The sequence below is a fragment of the Armigeres subalbatus genome, chromosome 1 (assembly GCF_024139115.2).
Source record: "Armigeres subalbatus isolate Guangzhou_Male chromosome 1, GZ_Asu_2, whole genome shotgun sequence".
Classification (NCBI taxonomy): Eukaryota; Metazoa; Arthropoda; class Insecta; order Diptera; family Culicidae; genus Armigeres; species Armigeres subalbatus.
In genome coordinates, this window is record NC_085139.1 from 313098698 (window position 1) to 313118989 (window position 20292).

Consider the following 20292-nt stretch of genomic DNA (forward strand, 5'->3'; position numbering starts at 1 on the left):
GTATCGCTGCGTCGGGACCTAGGCCAGCGAATATAGACGGAAACTGGGGGTGACTTAGAGAGAAGGCGACATAAAATGAGCAATTTATTTGCCGAAGTGACATAATCGTGACGGAAAACATGCAAATATTTGTGCTGATGTTGGCCCTGCTGCTGCTGCTGCCAGTCAACTTTCATCGTTCTCGTTCATCGCAGCTTTACTCGCATCAACACATTAGGATGCTCGGCAGAGGATGGCAAAATCCATGTCGAATGAAGAGGGTCCTTTCCGTAGCCTCACAGCGCTGGGGAAAGTTGAGCGCCAATTTTGAAATCAGGAAATTTTTGTGAAGCAACGTCGAAGCAAAGGATGAATGAAAACAAACAGAATCACTGTTTGCGGGGTGTGAGGAGGTTGATATGCTACATATGATGGAGGCCAAACGATATCCTTCAGAATCCCTCCAAATACTTTGTTGCCCGGGCTAATGGGCTTGACTTGACTACGACTTTGTCCATGTTAATGTGCTTAGTTAGGCTAAAAATTTGCCCCACCAACTTGTTCAAGAGACCGATTTGCCCATTTAATTTTCAGTTTAAGTTTTGCCTTTCTCGTAAACCAAAATGTCTCGAAGATGGAGGATGAGTGAAGCTCCACTTCGTTGTCGTACTGGTAAACGTTCACCAAAAGTCCTAGTCCTCTCGTAGAATACGTTTCGCTACCTGGAAGTTCCTTCCATTGTTGCTGAATATTTCGATTGGCGACCCTCGGCAACCACCCAAGCAACCAAAAGTTCGAATAATAGGGTTTTATTAGGCTTAATCAGCCATATGAATAATCGTGAAGAGAATTCTATGCAGCTGAATTTTTAAGTAAATAACCGAACTGTCAAGTTCATTAACTATGTTTAAGCGTCCAACAGCATCTTATAAGAATCCAATGAAAACTTGAAAGTTCTAAAGAAGTTGGCTTAAAGAACTGTAAGGAAAGCTATTCAGCTTTAAAAACAACTTTGAATGAATTTAATGGAAAAAATATGACAACTTGTCATTTGTTACATACGTTCATAATTCAATGTGGTGTATGTTGCAGCTGTACATAAATTGTAATTAGTTTTATTAGTTTGTATTTAATATAATTGTATATACCTACCACGAGTCTTGAATTCACATCCTCTGCGTTGCAACTGGGACCAATACCACAGCACCATAATGACGAAGTGAGAAATGGTTGATTTTGTTCAAAGTGTTGAATTCTTCTCTAAATGCTTGAATCAATTGCCCTGGAACTTCCACAGAACTTTAAAGTCTCCAACGAGTTCATTTAAAACCTTAACCGAACTTTATTAGCTCTTGCGGATCTACCTGTGAACTTCGTTTGACATTTCAATTTGTTTTGCTTTGCAAATTTGTGTGTTTGCCTGTTCGTTCCGCATAAATTGTTTAAATTGTGGTTTAATTTAACATTTGAGCTGTTTTACTCCAGAAAATCGTCAAGGTTTGTAATCAAAACGTACATTGCAATGGATATTCTTAACGACAATAATTTTTTTAATCGCAGAATGCCATTTGTCATCGTAGAAACTCGCAATTCGCGAGGGTGCAAGGAACTTTCTGTCGTGCCGGATAAATGGCTGCGCAGCTCAAGAAGTGGACAAATCGTGCTCTGGCCTAACGTAAAGAGTGTGCTAGAACAAGAAAAGCTTCTCCGTGACGAAAACAGCTTGCCAAAAAAAATCATGGTTGAAGTTTAAATGTACAGTGAAAAGAAACCCTATGTCATCTTTGACGGAAGCTAAACGCTTGCTGGGTGAATTGTCCGGAGAATCATCCTCCGACGTTGGTCAGCTAGCACGACGCAAAATCAACAAACGTCAGGAACCCGAAGACTTTCAAAACATGTTAGTTCTTGAAAATACACCTAGCTTGCAAATAACACAAGTAACACCTGCAGCCACCCCTATCGTTGTTGAGGTAAGAGAAAGTTTTGAGAACAAAATTCCTCCTAAAACAACAACACTGGCTCCGTCATCTACACGATTTGTTCCTGTTGCCGAGTCAATGATTCCAGAGAAAGTTCAAATCGTTCAGCAGTCCTTCCCTCCTGGGACTGATTCAGCCGTACCAACTGTAGTTGCGGTGAACTCCGAAGACAATGTCCAATCTGTCCAGTATGTGGCGTACCATGCTGTACCGACGATCACTCAACCGGATAATCCAAGAGAGGACAATCTGAGCGAAATTATAAAGCTGCTTCATCAAATCAATAATCGATTGGATCTACTGGAGAAACGAACAGCGAGTATCTCCACACAAAATGAATACATTTTGAACGCTATACGGAGATTTGGTTGCCAAGTGACGGACATTGAGGAGCAACCGTTGTTCCGATTTGATCCTATTGAACACGAACAACAGTTGTCTGATTTGGAGAACAAACTGACTGACGACGATTACAAATCATCAATGGTAAGTGTTAGACAAAATTCACTACTCTTGTAACAAAAGTATTATCACAGACAAACGGACAAAACAGTCAGAGTTACCAACAGGTGCCGATGGAATTGATTGCCTAATGTTCCAAGAGTTTTGTCTGTGGTATTGTTAAACTCTCTGGCATTGGTAACGCATTTAGTGAACACGTAATTGTTTAGGTTTATGTATAATTTTTAACTTCTTTTCAGATTAAATGGTTGCGACGTAAGCGGTGACTGTGCGGAGAACCGTATGCTAGGTGTACTCGACATGCTTTTCAGCAAAGAGTTTCAAACTAAGTGTACCTGGACAGGAGCTAGCCGAAAGGGGCCAAAAATAGCTATAATGCCGAACCGGAATATTCTACAGTTATTTCAACAGCTAGGGAGTGACGATTCTGAAATTGTTACCCAACTGAAGCTGGCCAACTTTTCATGCGGAAGCTCAAGAACTCACTCAAACGTTTGACCGCTACCGGTATGCGCCGAGGAACTAGACACGTGAGAAGAGTAAAGCAACGGAAGGAAGCTGTACATCAAGTGAAACTTGAACATGATGGCGGTTCGGACGAACCTCTACCAAATCCATTGAATGATTGTGACAATTACGTGGATGATTGTGACAATAATCACAGTAAGCCTGAATTGGAAGAGCTTGATGAATCGGCCATTGATTCATCAGATGCATTGGATTGTGCCGGTGTCCGTTCCGACACGAGTGGACCAAACAATTTTCGTGAGTGATATGTAGAAACGAGACCATATAAACCATATCAATTACAACATGTAATAATATTAATAATTCTTATTCGATCAGATGTTTTACTACGAAATGGATTCAAGTTACGTTTATTTTATGTTTTAATCTGAATTAAATTACATTGGCTGGTATTAATACATATTGTTTCATTTAGTTAATGTGTGTATCAATGGAATAAATACGTAGTTATCTCGATACTCAATGGCTACTAATTTGCACTTAATATCACAACAGCTGAAAGTTGAATTAACACTACACAAGTTGCGTTTACTTCCAAGATATATATACAGAAAAGATGAAACTATGGGATATGTAAAAAAATCAGTTTTCGATGTTAAAACCTTTCCGTTGATTTTCAGGTCAGGAGATTCCGAAACCTGATCAAAGCGTACTATATGATTTTCATTTGTGAGAAACCACGCGTTTTTGTCGGAGTCACTTAAGAAAAAATCTTCCTTCACGTGAATAACTTTTTTGCTCCCGCAGGTTTTTACACACGGATAGTTCGGCAGCCGCGTTCTAGCTTTCTGGGTGGTATAATACTCCTCAGAATTAATCTCCGACAGCCTATTAACCGCTTGCTCTAGACTTTTCCATCCACTTCGTAGAAGGTGCTTAATCCGTTGCAGTGCGTTTTCAAAGGGATACGCTGAAATCGTAGATAAGGGTCCGAATCGTTCAACTTCATCTACAATATGTTGGAGATTGTGCACATTGCTGGTCAAAAATTGTTCACCATACAATTCCATGTATTGTAAGACAAATTTATCCAACATTTTTCTAGCAACGTGCCAGTTTGACTTATAATGATTTGTGGACAACATTGTGACAGAACAGAACAGAAGTAGAAAGTGTTGATAATTGTCAGTTGGGAGAAATTCCTTGAGTACTACCATACTGGCATAATGCAAAAAACTACTGACTAACTACTACTTTCCAAAATGATAAATGGTCTAACCCACGTAATTTACGGTGGATTTCTGACGGCAGGTGTATACCATTCAACATCTGCGATATTTCAACAGTTTGTTGGGTTGATAATTTTGTCTCGTAACCTAAGGTTCCGTCTCTCCATCCAAGAAGCAAACGTTTCATAACACCAAGGTCAATTAAATGCAATCGATCCCCGACGATTATGTCTTCGATCAAATCTAGATTAGGGACTTCAAGCAACGGTGTTATAGCCTTTTGATGATGGTTGTATGCCTTTTGCCGGAACTTTTGATCTGTTCGTTTTGTACTATTGATCGAAGTGAATACAACAGTTCGTGATTCATGTGAATATTCACCTTCACCTTCGCACTTAAGGCATCCGTTTTTTGAGTTGAAACTTGCAACACCTAAAATTATATGATATATTCGTGATTAAGAAAGCTCAGTGATACGAATCAAACCTTTTAAAAACGCACGTGCGGGTGAATCGCAAATAAAACATCTAAGTGCAACGTTGATTTTGTAGTTGTTAATTGATACACCATTACTTAGAACATCGATTAGATCTTCGACCAAGAGTTTCAGGAAATCATCCAGGCTACTTGGCTTGGTTTTGCCGTAAAAAATAGCAATTGTCATCGGTGCAATTTCTGGCATTTCCGAAATGTTGAATAAGATAGACCAAAATTGTAATTTGCTGCTTTTATAAAGTGGAAGTCCGTCAATATTTATGTTGATCGAGATGTTCAGTGACTGTCCAGTAGAGCTGTGAAACAAAAATTATGTACTTGATGCAAAGATAAAATGTTTATCTTTCACCTGAAAATTTCACTTATGCATTGTTTGATACCATTGTACCAAAATTGTCCTCCAGCGATGTTGATTATCTCTGAAGTTGCCTTTCGAGATGTTCTCAATAAAGTTCTTGCGGAACGGGGCAGCTTTTGTCCGTTGGTTTTTTTCCTTATTATTTCCATAATCATATTTATGGATTCGTGTGACTGATTAGTTTTGAGAGCCCAGTACCTGAGACATTCATTCAAATCCATTCCTTCCAATACATCGTTTCCTAAGGATGAATATGAATCATCGGATGAATCGTCGACGTTTTCAAAAAGATCTTCAATATCGCTATCGGCATCTTCGATTTCGTATTCTTCAAAAGGAAATGGTTCGCAGGGAAGATATTTATTAACTTCATCGGAATTTACATTTCTAGATGAAGTAGGTTGTTGGTTTTCTAGAAAGCAACAAATTAACATACATATATATTCATATTTATATATAACCAAACTCTTTATATTACCTTGTACCACAGCAGCTTTGTTTTCGGATTCCCATTAAGCTAAGAGTTTTCTACGATGATAGTAAAATAACCCGCTTTTTTTAATTGATTTCGAGAAATCCATTTTAAAATTGTGATAAAAATGAGAACAAAAATATTGACGTTTCTCTAGTTTCTTCCAAATAAACTTGTACGACACTTTAAAGTCGATCCAAAGTACCTATTACATTCTGTTTTGTACTTTTGGGTCTCCAATAGGTTCGATCTAACTTTGTCGTAGCTTTACGCGCTGATTAATGGAACAATTAAAACTTCGATTGAACTTTGAATGGAAAGTTCATAACAAATTCCGCAGTAACTTACGAAGAACTATAAAGTTGAAATCAATGATAGTCAAAAACTTAGTTCGCACTTTGCAGTTCTTTACAGCTCGCAATGGAACTTTATTTAGAATCAGGTTCTGTTTGTCTCTATAGTATACTCTTAAACAGCACAAAAGTTTCATAGAACCTATATTGAACCAGATGTGAACTTCACAGTTCGGCTTTTAAGCAATATCCGAACTATTGGTTGCTTGGGCAATGATTAGTCGTACACAAAATATGCAGTTGCGGAATCACGAAATACTAAAAATCGCTTTCAGAATCTCAAAAATGCAACAAAAGCTAACAGCTAAAAAGAACTAGCTTATTCAGCAAACATTGTTTGTTGGTGTAGAGTCGTCAACCGACAGTTATAACGGGGTGCATAATGCCATAGAGAACACTATCTGCGAGTAGTACATACACTTTGATACACGTTTATATTATACACTAATACAAGTGAGCATTGGTAAGATATCTAGAGAACTACGAATAAAGAAGTTACTTTTTGTGAGACTGTTGATCGAAGCACACGCGTTTCATTTCTTTGGTGTCCGATATTACATTTTGGCGACGAGCGGATCGGAACTCGCAATCGGCTGAAAGTATCGCGTGCGTGATCTGATTTGGTGACGGAAAGTTTTATATTTTATAGTAGTGCTTGAGAGCGAAGATAGCAGTCGGCAAGGTAAGATAGAAAAACGAAAAGAGTGAATAATTCCGACATTTTAAATCGATAGCTGAGAATTCGATTACCTCGTGGCTTGGGTTTTTTTTTGCATTTGGAATAATTTATTGTGTGCATACCCGGCAGCGTTGAATAGAATTAGCCGAAAGAAAAAAACGTGTCTGAAAATTGAAAAAAAAAAAAGGGTTCAGAACAGAGCGTTAATGAATAAAGCTTCCAATGAATGATTAAATTTGTTATGATTAAATCATTCAACGCTATGATTAAATATTATGATTAATGATTTATTCATTTGTGACAATGAATAATGATTATGATTAATGATTAAATTAATTTTTGACAATGGTTAACGATTATGATTAATGAATAAAACGTTAGAAGTATGATTAATGATTACCGATCGTGATTAAATGTTAACACAATATTTGTATGATTAATGATTAACGATCGATATGATTAATGATTAATGATTATGAATAATCAAATTAAATGATTTGCATAGTGATCAATAATCAAGTAACCGTTCGACAAAATTATGTTTTTTTACCTTTGAAATTGTATGATTATGATTAAAGATTAATGAATAAAAGCGATGTATTCAATGATTAAAATTGATGATTAATGAATAAACTCAAAACAATCATGAATATGATTAGTGATTAATGATTAAATGCAAAAATCTATGATTAACGATTAGTGATTAATGATTGAATCGTATTTTTTGTATGATTATGATTAATGAATAATGATTAAATAACCCATTATTCATTAATCATGATTAAATCTATGATTAATCACTAATGCTCTGGTTCAGAACGGGGAAATGGGCCGCAACTGTGTGCGCAACAAATTGTAGATAACCATAATTGGTGGAAGTGGTTATAAAGAAACGCAATGCGATGTTGAGTAATGAAAATATGGTATCGGATTGGAGTGATTTATTTGGGAGAATGTTTAATATTGCGGAAAAAACGCATTTGTAACTGTGTGCAACTAAATTGCAAAGTTGGTGGCTGTGGGATTGAATACCATAACGGAAAGAAATTTAATTTGCAACTGTGTGCGTCAGAATAATGAATTTCGCAACTGTGTGTGAGGTTCGTATAGAATGTAGGTATTCGCAACTGGGTGCGAAGGAAAATGTTTTCAACTATGAAATTCGCAACTGTGTGCGCTAAAAAATAATGGTGAAGACTTGCTTTTGAGAGAAATGGCGTCACTGACGGTAATTATACATTCGAGAATAAAAAGGACAAATGCGGTCGAAAAGGATTTGCAATTATGTGCGTAGAGGTACTAGTTACTATGTGTCTGGATATGGAAAAGAAAAAAGTAAAACTCTCAACTATGTGCGACCGAATATTGAAATGTTTTGCAACTGTGTGCATAAGGTTTGTATAGAATATTGCCATTCGCAACTGTGTGCGGAGTAAAAAATGATTTTGTATATATAGTGAGATTTGCAACCGTGTGCATGAGATTTGTGTATACGCAAATATGTGCGGAACGAAGACAGAAGAGGTTTTCGTATAGTATTGTGAGATTCGCAGCTGTGTTTGTGAAAAATGGAACAAGCTTTAGTGTAAGGATATTCGCTACTAGGTGTGTGAATGACAAAATGGATAATCTTCACAGATGTGTTCGAGTCATTGCCGCGTTGGATCCCCAAACTTTGACTATGCGAGAGAAAAGAAAGGTAGGCTAGTAATTAAAAAAAAAATGTATACATAATTGATCTTTATTTTTGATTAATCATGATGGACTATGAATGGATATCAAATAAAATTTCGATATGACTTAATAAGATATACCCAAGCTGCGTTGTTAAATAGGTATTCGAATCCTCATCGATCAAATAATGAGACAGTATTGAAGTTCGAATAAATTATACAACCGTTTTTGGTGTCTTTTAATTTTTAAGATGGATTCATTCCGACGTATAAAACCGTTCGAGATGATGGCAGACAGATCGAGACTGCCTATCGAATGGCAGAAGTGGAAACGCGAGCTTGAACGATATTTTGATGCGACCGGTGTTACGTCCCAATGGGAGAAGCGGTCAATAATGTTGCATCTGGTCGGATCTGATGTTCAAGAGATTTTCGAACATCTTCCTGGGGTAAATGATGTCCCACACGTAGTATCGGATCCTCCGTATTTTGATGTGGCGATTCAAAAGCTTGATGAGCATTTTGAACCTTTGCGCAGACGTAATTACGAGCGCCATTTATTCCGGCAGATCAGTCAGAACCAAGAAGAGAGGTTTGCTGATTTCGTTCTTCGCCTCCGTATTCAGGCGAAACGATGCGAGTTTGACCGTTATGATATGAGAGAGACAGATGATAGAATAATAGAACAGATTGTAGAAAGATGTAGATCTATGGATTTGAAGCGACAGATTTTGGAAAAGGACTTGACTCTTGACGAAATTTTGACTCTCGGTACAACTTTGGCAGATGTTCAACAACAGGTACGTGAACTTGGGCGGCAGATTACAGATACTACACTGCCGTCAAATGTTTCGAAAGTTTCTAAGGTGCCGTTCAAGGCTACGTATGGTGAGTCACGCGGCTTGCAAAGAAAGAATTTTGATAGAGCCTGTTTCGCGTGCGGCCGTAGAGGACACTTGAAAGGCGACAGTATGTGTCGTGCGAAGAACGCTAAATGTCTAAAATGCGGAGAAGTGGGTCATTTTATTAACAGATGTTTGAAGCGGCCACATCCAAATCCCTCAATAACTGGACCACCCCCACATAAACGTATTCGCTGTGTGAACGAAGATGACAATGAGCCGGAAAAGGTATATTTTCAATAGGACGGAATACTTTCGAGTTGGTGGCATCGGAATTACATGATCATTGACTCGGGAGCCGACGCGAACATAATCGATGAGGCAACATGGGTTAAAGCCAAGGACTTGGGTATTACCGTTAAATCCTTTTCGAATGAAGTTGATAGAAAACTGATGGGTTACGCTACTAAAGAGGCATTGAAGATGAAAGGCATGTTTCAAGCCGAAATTCAAGCCGGAACTAACACGGTTGAAGCAAAGTTCTACATTGTTGAACAAGGAAAATACAATCTTCTAGGAGATACCACTGCTAAGGAACTCAAAGTTTTACAAGTAGGCTACAACATTGCAAGAGTGGACAATCAGAAGCAGATCCCTGTTTCCAAAAATCAAAGGAATTCTAGTTGAGATTCCAATCGATAAGTCGGTGCAACCCATTCAGCAAAGCTACCGCCGCGCTCCCATTGCTCTTGAAGATAAGATTCACAAAAGCTGCAGGATCTACTTGAAACAGATATTATTGAGAAGGTAAACGGACCATCAGCTTGGGTGTCGCCGGTCGTGCCTATTTTGAAGCGATCAGGAGAGCTAAGATTATGTGTGGACATGAGACGGGCCAACCAGGCGGTTATGCGCGAGACTCACCCCTCCCGCTGATCGAAGAGCTGTTGGGAAGTGTTGAGGGCAGTAAGATTCTCCAAGCTTGACGTGAAAGAAGCATATCACCAGCTGGAGAATTCAAAGGAATCGCGAGTAATTACAACCTTCATTACGAAGTACGGCCTCTTCAGACAAAATGGTTGAAATTTTCTTTATTTCTCTTGATTTTCATTTTATTAAAGAATGAAGGATTGAATATATGGGGTTGTTTTCTTTCTTGATTCCCAGGTATAAACGTCCGATGTTCGGCATCAGTTGTGCACCGGAGCTTTTTTCAAAAAATGATGGACACAATTGTGGCAGGGCTGGAAGGGATTGTAGTATATCTCGATGATTGCTTAGTATCGGGGCGTTCACAAGAAGAACACGACCGGAGGTTGAATGCTCTTTTGAGTCGTTTTGAGGAATATGGAGTGCTATTAAATTGGGACAAGTGTGTATTTAATGTTGAGCGTTTGGAATGTTTGGGTCATGAATTATCGACTATTGGAGTAAAACCGGTGGAAAGCAGGATTTTGGCCTTACAACAATTTCGAGAGCCAGCAAACCTTTCTGAATTACGAAGTTTCCTCGGCCTCATCACGTATGTGGGAAGGTTTATTCCACACTTGGCAACTAAAACAGATCCTCTTAGAAACTAGCTGCGAGGTGATAAGAAATTCAGTTGGACAGTATCTCACCAAAAAGCTTTCGAAGACATTAAACGAGCGGTGGTAGATATCAAACATTTAGGGTTCTTCAGTCCTCGAGATACTACGATCTTGGTTGCGGATGCTAGTCCAACAGGTTTGGGAGCCGTTCTGTTGCAACAAGATAAGACAGGGGATCGTCGCATAATTTCATACGCAAGCAAGGCACTGACGGACTTGGAGCGAAAATACTTTCAGACCGAACGCGAAGCGCTCGCGTTGGTATGGGCCGTTGACCGCTTTAAGCTGTATTTGCAAGGTACAAAATTCAAGTTGGTGACAGACTGCAAGCCACTCCAGTTTTATTCAGCCCACGCTCCAAGCCCTGTATGAGAATCGAACGCTGGGTACTACGTCTTCAGTCCTACAGCTATGAGATTGTCCACGAACCTGGAGCAACGAATCTAGCCGATGCTCTTTCTAGATTGGCAGTGTTGGAGCCAAAACCTTTTGATTTGGAAGGTGAGGATAACATTCGTTTCATGACTGGAAATGTTACACCGATAGCAGTAACTGTGCAGGAAATACGTGAGGAAACAAAGAAGGATGAGACAATCGTTGAAGTTTGCCAGGCTCTTGATAATGGTAATTGGACCGAAAAATCCAAATGCTATAAGCCATATGCAATGGAACTCTGCAGTTTCTCTGATATGCTATTGAGAGGTGAAAGAATTATTGTCCCCTGTTCACTCCAACCGAAGGTGCTTGAGTTAGCACACGAAGGCCATCCCGGCATTGTAGTTATGAAGAGAAGATTAAGGCAAAAAGTGTGGTGGCCGTCAATGGATAAAGAAGTAGAAGCTTTCGTGAAACGCTGCAAGGATTGTACGATAGTGTCTTCGCTAGGACCACCTGAGCCATTGATACAGACAAAGATGCCGGATAAACCGTGGTGCCATATTGCAATAGATTTTATGGGACCTCTACCGTCAGGGCATAATTTGCTAGTTCTGGTAGACTATTTCAGCAGATTTGTGGAAGTAGTAGTGATGAAAGAAACAACGGCGACACTTACAATACAAGCATTGCACGAAACATTTTGCAGATATGGTATTCCAGAGTCATTGAAGTCGGATAATGGTCCACAGTTTGTCAGTGAAGCATTGACACAGTTCTGTAAAGGTTTCGGAATTCATTTGCGAAAATCGACTCCCTATTGGCCTCAGGCCAATGGTGAAGTTGAGCGAGCTAATAGAGCATTGAAGAAACGGTTGCAGATCAGTCAAGAAAATCCGAAGTCGGATTGGAAATGGGACCTGAGAATGTACCTTCTCATGTATAATTCGACGCCGCATTCAACAACTGGAGTAGCACCTTCTGCATTAATGTTCGGAAGAGTTTTGCGAGACAAGTTACCATCACTTCCGGGTATTAGATTGAAGGCGCCAGAAGAGGCTCGTGACAAAGATCAAGAGCGGAAGTTGAAACAAGGAGAATATGCAGACAAGCGTCGTCAGGCGGAACCTAGCTCGCTGAAAGAAGGTGACATAGTGGTCGCCAGAAGAACGTTGAAGGAAAACAAATTATCGAGCAATTTCGGACCTGAAGAATTTGTCATCACGAAGCGAAACGGATCAGATGTTACGATTGAGTCAACCGAAACAGGAAGGACGTTTCATCGTAACGTATCCCATCTTAAGCCGTTACTACGACCTCAAACCATAGAAGAAGACTTGAAGGTAGGAGATCAAAACGAATCGATGGAAGCTCAGAACGATCGAGAACATATCGTACAGGAAAAATCATCCACCGAGCAACACCGACCCAAGCGCGAGGTGAAACGACCAAGTTACCTGCAAGACTTCGATGTTGGTAGAGTTCAAGACTAGTAAGAACAAGTGGGAATGTAGAGTCGTCAACCGACAGTTATAACGGGGTGCATAATGCCATAGAGAACACTATCTGCGAGTAGTACATACACTTTGATACACGTTTATATTATACACTAATACAAGTGAGCATTGGTAAGATATCTAGAGAACTACGAATAAAGAAGTTACTTTTTGTGAGACTGTTGATCGAAGCACACGCGTTTCATTTCTTTGGTGTCCGATATTACAGTTGGGTAAAATGGATTAATATTACCGAATTTCTGCACTATGGAAACAAACAGTTCTGTTCATTGGAGAAAAAGGTGAAAAGGTGGCAATAAGAAACATAAGGGAAGATATTAAATTGCTAAGCATGTGGTAGAAAATGGCAATTCAAAATTCGCTAAAAAATATGGAATGTTCGTCCGTTTGAAAAGCCAGTTGACATTTTGGAGAATGATATTATCTTTACAAGACTCTGGTGGCACCACATATTGAAATCTGTTCATCCGTATTTGTTCGCTACCGAAATTTTCGCTCCGGGACTATCACGCTCATCAATCACAGCCTCGAGATAGCCAAAGAGGACCCCACGAAGGTGACTCCAACGTTACTGACGGTTTTCGTGAAGATACTCGATGTCCACTACCAGAAATACTTCGCAGAAGCATCGAGAAATCATGGAAGCAGCCCCGTCATCAAAGTTGGAGGAACAGGATGAAATGCTGATGGAGTTCGATGAGCTCCATATCGAGACGCTTGATAGACTCGAGCGGCTTTTCTTAACACAAATCGTTAATCCAGCAAGTGGAATCGAAAACCATCAGATAATCGTCCAGCAACTGCTAGCTCCTACTCCCAGTTTCGTTGGAAAGGTGGAAAACTGGCCGAAGTTCGTGACGATGTTTAAAGACATCCTCGTTCGTAGCAATAGTTGGAAGACTAGTTTGAGAATCCCCGTGTTATCGTCGACACTCATTTAGCAAGTTTGCTGGAACTGAAGCCAATCGCGAAAAGGAACCACAAGGTGCTGCTGGAGCTGGTGAAAACAGTTAACCGGCACGTTGGAGATCTGGAGTATCAAGGCATCCAAGTCGACGCGATGCCAGCTCTACTGCTGTCAACGATCGTAACGGAACGATTGGATGAGCAGACGCTTCAGTTGTGGGAGAGAACCCAGGAGCACGGAACGCTTCCGGACTTCGCATAACTATGAAGTTCCTGCAGAGAGCGTGCCAGGTTTTGGATAGGTTCCAGAATCGACACCAGGCAGCTATGGTAAAGGAAGAAAATCCAAGGCCATCCATGAGACTCGTAAATCAGAAAGCACACGCAGCGACCCCTACTACCAAACATCAGCCTTGTCGCGTGTGCAACGTGGAACATCGCCACTACGAGTGCCCTACGTTAAACAAGTGGACCCCAGCTCAACGTAATGCAAAAGTGAAAGAGTTGAACCTGTGCTACAACTGCCTTCAATTCGGCCACCGATCCACCGCGTTCCCATCGACAAGACGTGCTTGAAGTGTCAACGTAAGCACCATACCCTTCTTCATATGGAACCCAAGCAAGCACCGGAGAAATCCTATCGATGCAGTACCGATGAGTACCGACACTGGTACCCATTATGGGAGTCGGTGCCGTCAGAACCTGTGCTCGAGGGAAAATTGTCGTTGCTGTTGAATCCAGATGCTCCAATTTCTCAACAATCGTTGAGTGCTTGGTGATTCCTACGGTGACATGAGACATTCCCACAACTCATCTGGATGTGTCGAAATGGCCACTTCCAATCGGCATTTTCACACACCCCTGGCCAAATTGACGTGCTGCTTGAAGTTTCCTACTTCCTGGGACTATTAAAATCGGGAAGAATCTAATTGAATCATTTGTTTGAGAAACTGCATAAGTCCATTTCACACAATTTCGAGAAAACAACATAAAACTGTTTTCGAACAAATTGGCACCGAATCTTTTGATTTTTTTTCGATACAGATCAATAGTTTTTGGCAAAACTCAACACCCTAGGGCACTTCTGGTGCAATAACTACAAGCAGTACTCCACAATTGCTATTCAAACTGCGTGGACATATGTAGTTTCTCAAACAAACGAAAAGAAAATCAAACATTCCTGAACAAAAATTGTTTTTTCGTATTTTTTGCCAGAATACGTATTTTTGGACGAGGATTCAGAATATGTAAAAATCTCATTTTGGCAAAAAATGTTACATATGCAGTTTCTCAAACAAATGGTTCAATTACGAGCGGACTTGCTCGATTTACAGGAGACGCTTTCTGAAATTATGAAAAGGTTTTGGAAGATTGAAAAAATCCATGATGCCGACGATCCTACTGATCAATAAGTGTGTAAGAAGATCTTTCTGGACACTCATGATCGAGACGAGCATGGAAGGTACGTTGTCTCGTTGCCCTATCGTTACTATCCACCTCAGCTGAGTGACAACCGAGAACTGGCTCTTCGTCGATTCCTATCACTCGAGCGATGAATAAAGAAGGACCCGCCCATGAAGATCCAATACAACAAGTTTACTGACGACTACGAAACCCTTGGACACTGCCGTGAGATCAAGGAGGAATTTGACGAACCGAACAAGATCCGCTACTACTCCGCTACCATGCTGTTCTGCTCTGTGTGGTCTTTGATGCGTCAGCGAAGGTCTGTCTCAGCATCCGACACAGCTCTCAACCAAGCCCTAGTGGGAGCCACTGTGCAAAACGACATTTTTGCCTTTCTCGTATCTCAAGTATACGTAAAAGCTGTATGATCACTCCAAAACCAAACTTTTGATAGAAGGCTCGGAGACCCATTGTGTTATATACCAATAGACTCAGCTCGACGAATTTAGGTGATGTCTGTTTGTGTGTATGCAATGCATGTATGTGTCGGGGCCCTCCTTAGCCGTGCGGTAAGACGCGCAGCTACAAAGCAAGACCATGCTGAGGGTGGCTGGGTTCGATTCCCGGTGCCGGTCTAGGCAATTTTCGGATTGAAAATTGTCTCGACTTCCCTGGGCATAAAAGTATCATCGTGTTAGCCTCATGATATACAAATGCAAAAATGGTAACTTGGCTTAGAAACCTCGCAGTTTATAACTGTGGAAGTGCTTAATGAACACTAAGCTGCGAGGCGGCTCTGTCCCAGTGTGGGGATGTAATGCCAATAAGAAGAAGAAAATGCATGTATGTGTGTGAATGTGTGTATGTGTACAAAATTTTGTAGACACACTTTTGGAACTTAGCATTGGCCGAATTACTCGCAACAAGTTTCATTCGACTGATAATCCTGTCCTATTGTTTACTAATGAAAATTGGCCAAATTGGACTATGGGATCAAAAGTTATGGCCAAAATACTATTGTCTATGCGCAAAACACGTTTAAAAATACGGGCGGACAGCAGAGACTATGTCCAAAGGCTTGACGATCCCTCCCCAGGCCATCTGCGAGTTGTGGGGCTTGCCTAGGATGTGGTGGGGTTTGACAGTGGGCCCTGTTAAACCTCTACAAAAAGCTGCATGTATCCGCAAATAGGCCCCACCAAAGTAACCGTTTCCCGTTCAAAGCGCACAAGCCCAAGTCCTGGTGTTAGGTGGGACGCTAAACAGCCCTGACACGACGGCCCTCCGACGAGACAGGAGGTTTGCGCAGGCCTAATAAGCCGCCTGCAAAACCAATCATTACGAAAAATATAAGAGATAATGCGACTCCATTTAATCAGCAAAGACCTAGGCGACGAATAAAGGATCACGATTGGAAGCTTGGAATATGGAACTGCAAGTCGCTAGGTTTCGCAGGTTGCGACAGGATGATCCACGATAAATTACATCCCCGCAACTTCGACGTCGTGGCGCTGCAGGAGATTTGCTGGACAGGACAGAAAGTGTGGAAAAGCGGGCATCGGGCGGCTACCTACTACCAAAGCTGTGACACCACCAACGAGCTGGGAACCGGCTTCATAATGCTGGGAAAGATGCGCCAACGCGTGATTGGGTGGCAGCCAATCAACGCAAGGATGTGCAAGCTGAGGATTAAAGGCCGTTTCTTCAACTATAGCATCATCAACGTGCACTGCCCACACGACTGCCCACACGTCAAAATCGTCATCGGTGACATGAACGCGCAGGTAGGAAGGGAGGAAATGTATAGACCGGTCATCGGTGGCTTAAAATTGGATGGCTACAAGACGGTAGACTAGCCCAAGAATACACGCAGCAGCTGGAAGTGGCACTCCCAACGGAAGAGCAGCTAGGCGCAGCGTCTCTTGAAGATGGCTGGAGAGATATTCGATCCGCCATTGGTAGCACCGCAACCGCTGCACTTGGCACGGTGCCCCCGGATCAGAGAAACGACCGGTATGACGTGACGGCGAATGTGAGCAGTTAGTAGAAGAGAAGAATGCAGCATGGGCGAGATTGCTGCAACACCGCACGAGGGCGAACGAGGCACGATATAAACAGGCGCGGAACAGACAAAACTCGATTTTCCGGAGGAAAAAGCGTCAGCAGGAAGATCGAGACCGTGAAGAGACGGAACAACTGTACCGCGCTAATAACACACGAAAGTTCTATGAGAAGTTAAACCGTTCACGTAAGGGACACGTGCCACAGCCTGATATGTGTAAGGACATAAACGGGAACCTTCTTACGAACGAGCGTGAGGTGATCCAAAGGTGGCGGCAGCACTACGAAAAGCACCTGAATGGCGATGTGGCAGACAAAGATGGCGGTATGGTGATGAACCTGGGGGAACGCGAGCAGGACATAATTCCACCGGCCCCGGATCTCCAGGAAATCCAGGAGGATATTGGCCGGCAGAAGAACAACAAAGCCCCTGGGGTTGACCAACTACCAGGAGAGCTATTTAAACACGGTGGTGAGGCACTGGCTAGAGCGGGGTCATTACCAAGATTTGGGAGGAGGAAGTTTTGCCGAAGGAGTGGATGGAAGATGTCGTGTGTCCCATCTACAAAAAGGGCGATAAGCTGGATTGTAACAACTACCGCGCAATCACATTGCTGAACGCCGCCTACGAGTTACTCTCCCAAATTTTATGCAGTCGACTAGCACCAACTGCAAGGAAGTTCGTGGGGCAGTACCTGGCGGGTTTTATGGGCGAACGCTCCACCACGAACCAGGTGTTCACCATTCGCCAAGTACTGCAGAAATGCCGCGAATACAATGTGCCCACACATCATCTATTCATCGACTTCAAAGCCGCATATGATACAATCGATCGGGACCAGCTATGGCAGCTAATGCACGAACACAGTTTTCCGGATAAACTGACACGGTTGATCAAAGCGACGATGGATCGGGTGATGTGCGTAGTTCGAGTTTCAGGGGCATTCTCGAGTCCTTTCGAAAACCGCAGAGGGTTACGGCAAGGTGATGGTCTTTCGTGTCTGCTATTCAACATCGCTTTGGAAGGGGTAATACGAAGAGCAGAGATTAACACGAGTGGTACAATTTTCAATAAGTCCGTCTAGCTATTTGGCTTTGCCGACGACATAGATATTATGGCACGTAACTTTGAGAAGATGGAGGAAGCCTACATCAGACTGAAGAGGGAAGCTAAGCGGATCGGATTAGTCATCAACACGTCGAAGACAAAGTACATGATAGAAAGAGGTTCAAGAGACGACAATGTGAGCCACCCACCGCGAGTTTGCATCGGTGGTGACGAAATCGAGGTGGTAGATGAATTTGTGTACTTGGGCTCACTGGTAACTGCCGAAAAAGATACCAGCAGAGAAATTCGGAGACGCATAGTGGCTGAAACTCGTACGTACTTTGGACTCCGCAAGACGCTCCGATCGACTTCGCCGCCGCCGTACCAAACTGTCAATCTACAAAACGCTCATTAGACCGGTAGTCCTCGAACACGAACACGTGACCTGGACGATGTTCGCGCACTTGGAGCTCTTGAAAGGAAAGTGTTGCGTACCATCTATGGTGGGGTGCAGATGGCGGACGGTACGTGAAGGAGGCGAATGAACCACGAGTTGCATCAGCTGTTGGGAGAACCATCCATCGTTCACACCGCGAAAATCGGAAGACTGCGGTGGGCTTGGCACGTATCCAGAACGTCGGACAGTAACCCGGAGAAAATGGGTCTCGGCAACGATCGGACGGGCACAAGAAGGCGAGGTGCACAGCGGGCAACGTGGATCGATCAGGTGGAAGATGACTTACGGGCCCTCCGTAGACTGCGTGGTTGGCGACGTTTAGCCATGGACCGAGCCGAATGGAGAAGTCTCTTATATACTGCAAAAGTCACTTCGGCCATAGTCTGACTAAATGAATTTTAAAAAAATTGGTCAGTGTTAGAGACCGCTACGGCAGATCTGTGCTTGCCCGAGGGTTGCTAGACTCGTGCTAGCAGCACTATCTAATGACATCAAGTTTCGCTAGCAAACTAGATGAAATGCCAGTCTATTTGGCGATTCAAGCCATTGGATCGTCTCAAATTGCTTCCACCAGGCTAGTTACCGCCGTAGTGAGTCCAAGATTGCTAAATATTTCGTCGTTCGCCGAAGAGATGCATTTTCACGTGCTGCCGGAGCTCACCTTGTCACGTACTACACGGCAAGCTTCTCTGTTGCAACGTGGATTATCTCAGATTCTTCTAAACAGGACCGATCTATCTTATAATCGGAGATGCATATTACATGGAGCTGCTAAAGCAGGAAAGACGGAAAGTTATGGATTATCCGACAATGCAAGATACTATTGGGATAGATTGTTTCTGGTCGTGTTCTTGAAGGTCCTGTTAGTGCTTCATACTCCGCGATGCACGTGTGCTCAACGGCGGAGATACAAGAGCAGCTTTCAAAGCTCTGGGAAGTGGAATCTTGTCATTCAGCTTGTACATTTTCGGTCGAAGAGTCGGCCTGCGAGGAATTCTTCGACAGGACAACGTTCAGAAACAAAGAAGGAAGATACGTGGTTACAATACCGAAGAAAAAAGGAAAAATCCGGCAATAAGGCGAGTCAAGATCATCAGCAATCAAACGTTTCATGGGTATTGAACGGACGTTCGCAATCAATCCGGAGTTGAAGGCATGTTACACGGAGTTTATGGGCGAATATTTGGCCATGGGTCACATGCGAGAGCTTTCCGAGGAAAAAACGAGTGCGTTGTCGCATTACTTGCCTCATCATGTTGTTTCAAGCCGGACAGCACTACGACAAAGTTACGAGTTTTCGTCGTGTCGTGTCGGACATCTAGCGGCATTTCATCAGCTCACAAAGTGTCTGCAGCGCTTGTCAGACGAAGGCCAAGGTGCGTACCCAGAGCTCCCAAGTTCCTCAGGAAGGATTTCTACTTGGATGACATGCTGTCTGGTGTAGACAATATCGAAGAAAAGAAGGAGCTTATTGACCTGATGATAGGACTGCTGCAATTTGCTGGATTCTCTCCGCAAAAGTGGAATTCTAACAGCGAAGAATTGCTGTCAGCGGCGCCGGAGGAATTAAGAGTCGAGCGGTCGGTTTTGGAATTGGATTCATCGTACGTGGTACGAGATCGCCCAGCAAATAACGAGATGGAAATTGCTGCGGTGCACGGTGCGCGGTGATCGAAATGGGAAAAAAACATCTGAAGATGGTCGAGACAAGGTAGTAGACCGAAACGTCACGCAAAAAAAAAACAAATGGCGTACAGTTATTGTTCACCGAAAAATATCAATACCCATATTGAGTAACGGTGATTGAACCAATCAAATGCTTCCGGTTTAGTTCGCCAAAATTGGATGGGTCTGCAGAAATTATCAAGAGAAGTGCCCTGACGGATGCGTCCCGACTATTAGACCTGCTTAGTCTAGTCAACCCGGTCATCGGTCTGAGC

General features: G+C 42.3%; 1 protein-coding gene and 1 pseudogene across 1 annotated transcript; both read left to right on the forward strand.

Annotated features, from left to right (window-relative positions):
* Positions 1-1384: 1384 nt before the first annotated feature.
* LOC134207571 (uncharacterized) lies at positions 1385-3196 on the forward strand (annotated as a pseudogene).
* A 7753-nt stretch (positions 3197-10949) lies between these two features.
* Positions 10950-12449, forward strand: LOC134207572 (uncharacterized protein K02A2.6-like). Its single transcript, XM_062683279.1, has one exon. It carries the CDS (start codon positions 10950-10952, stop codon positions 12447-12449), a length of 1500 nt encoding a protein of 499 aa, XP_062539263.1.
* The last annotated feature ends 7843 nt before the right edge of the window (positions 12450-20292 follow it).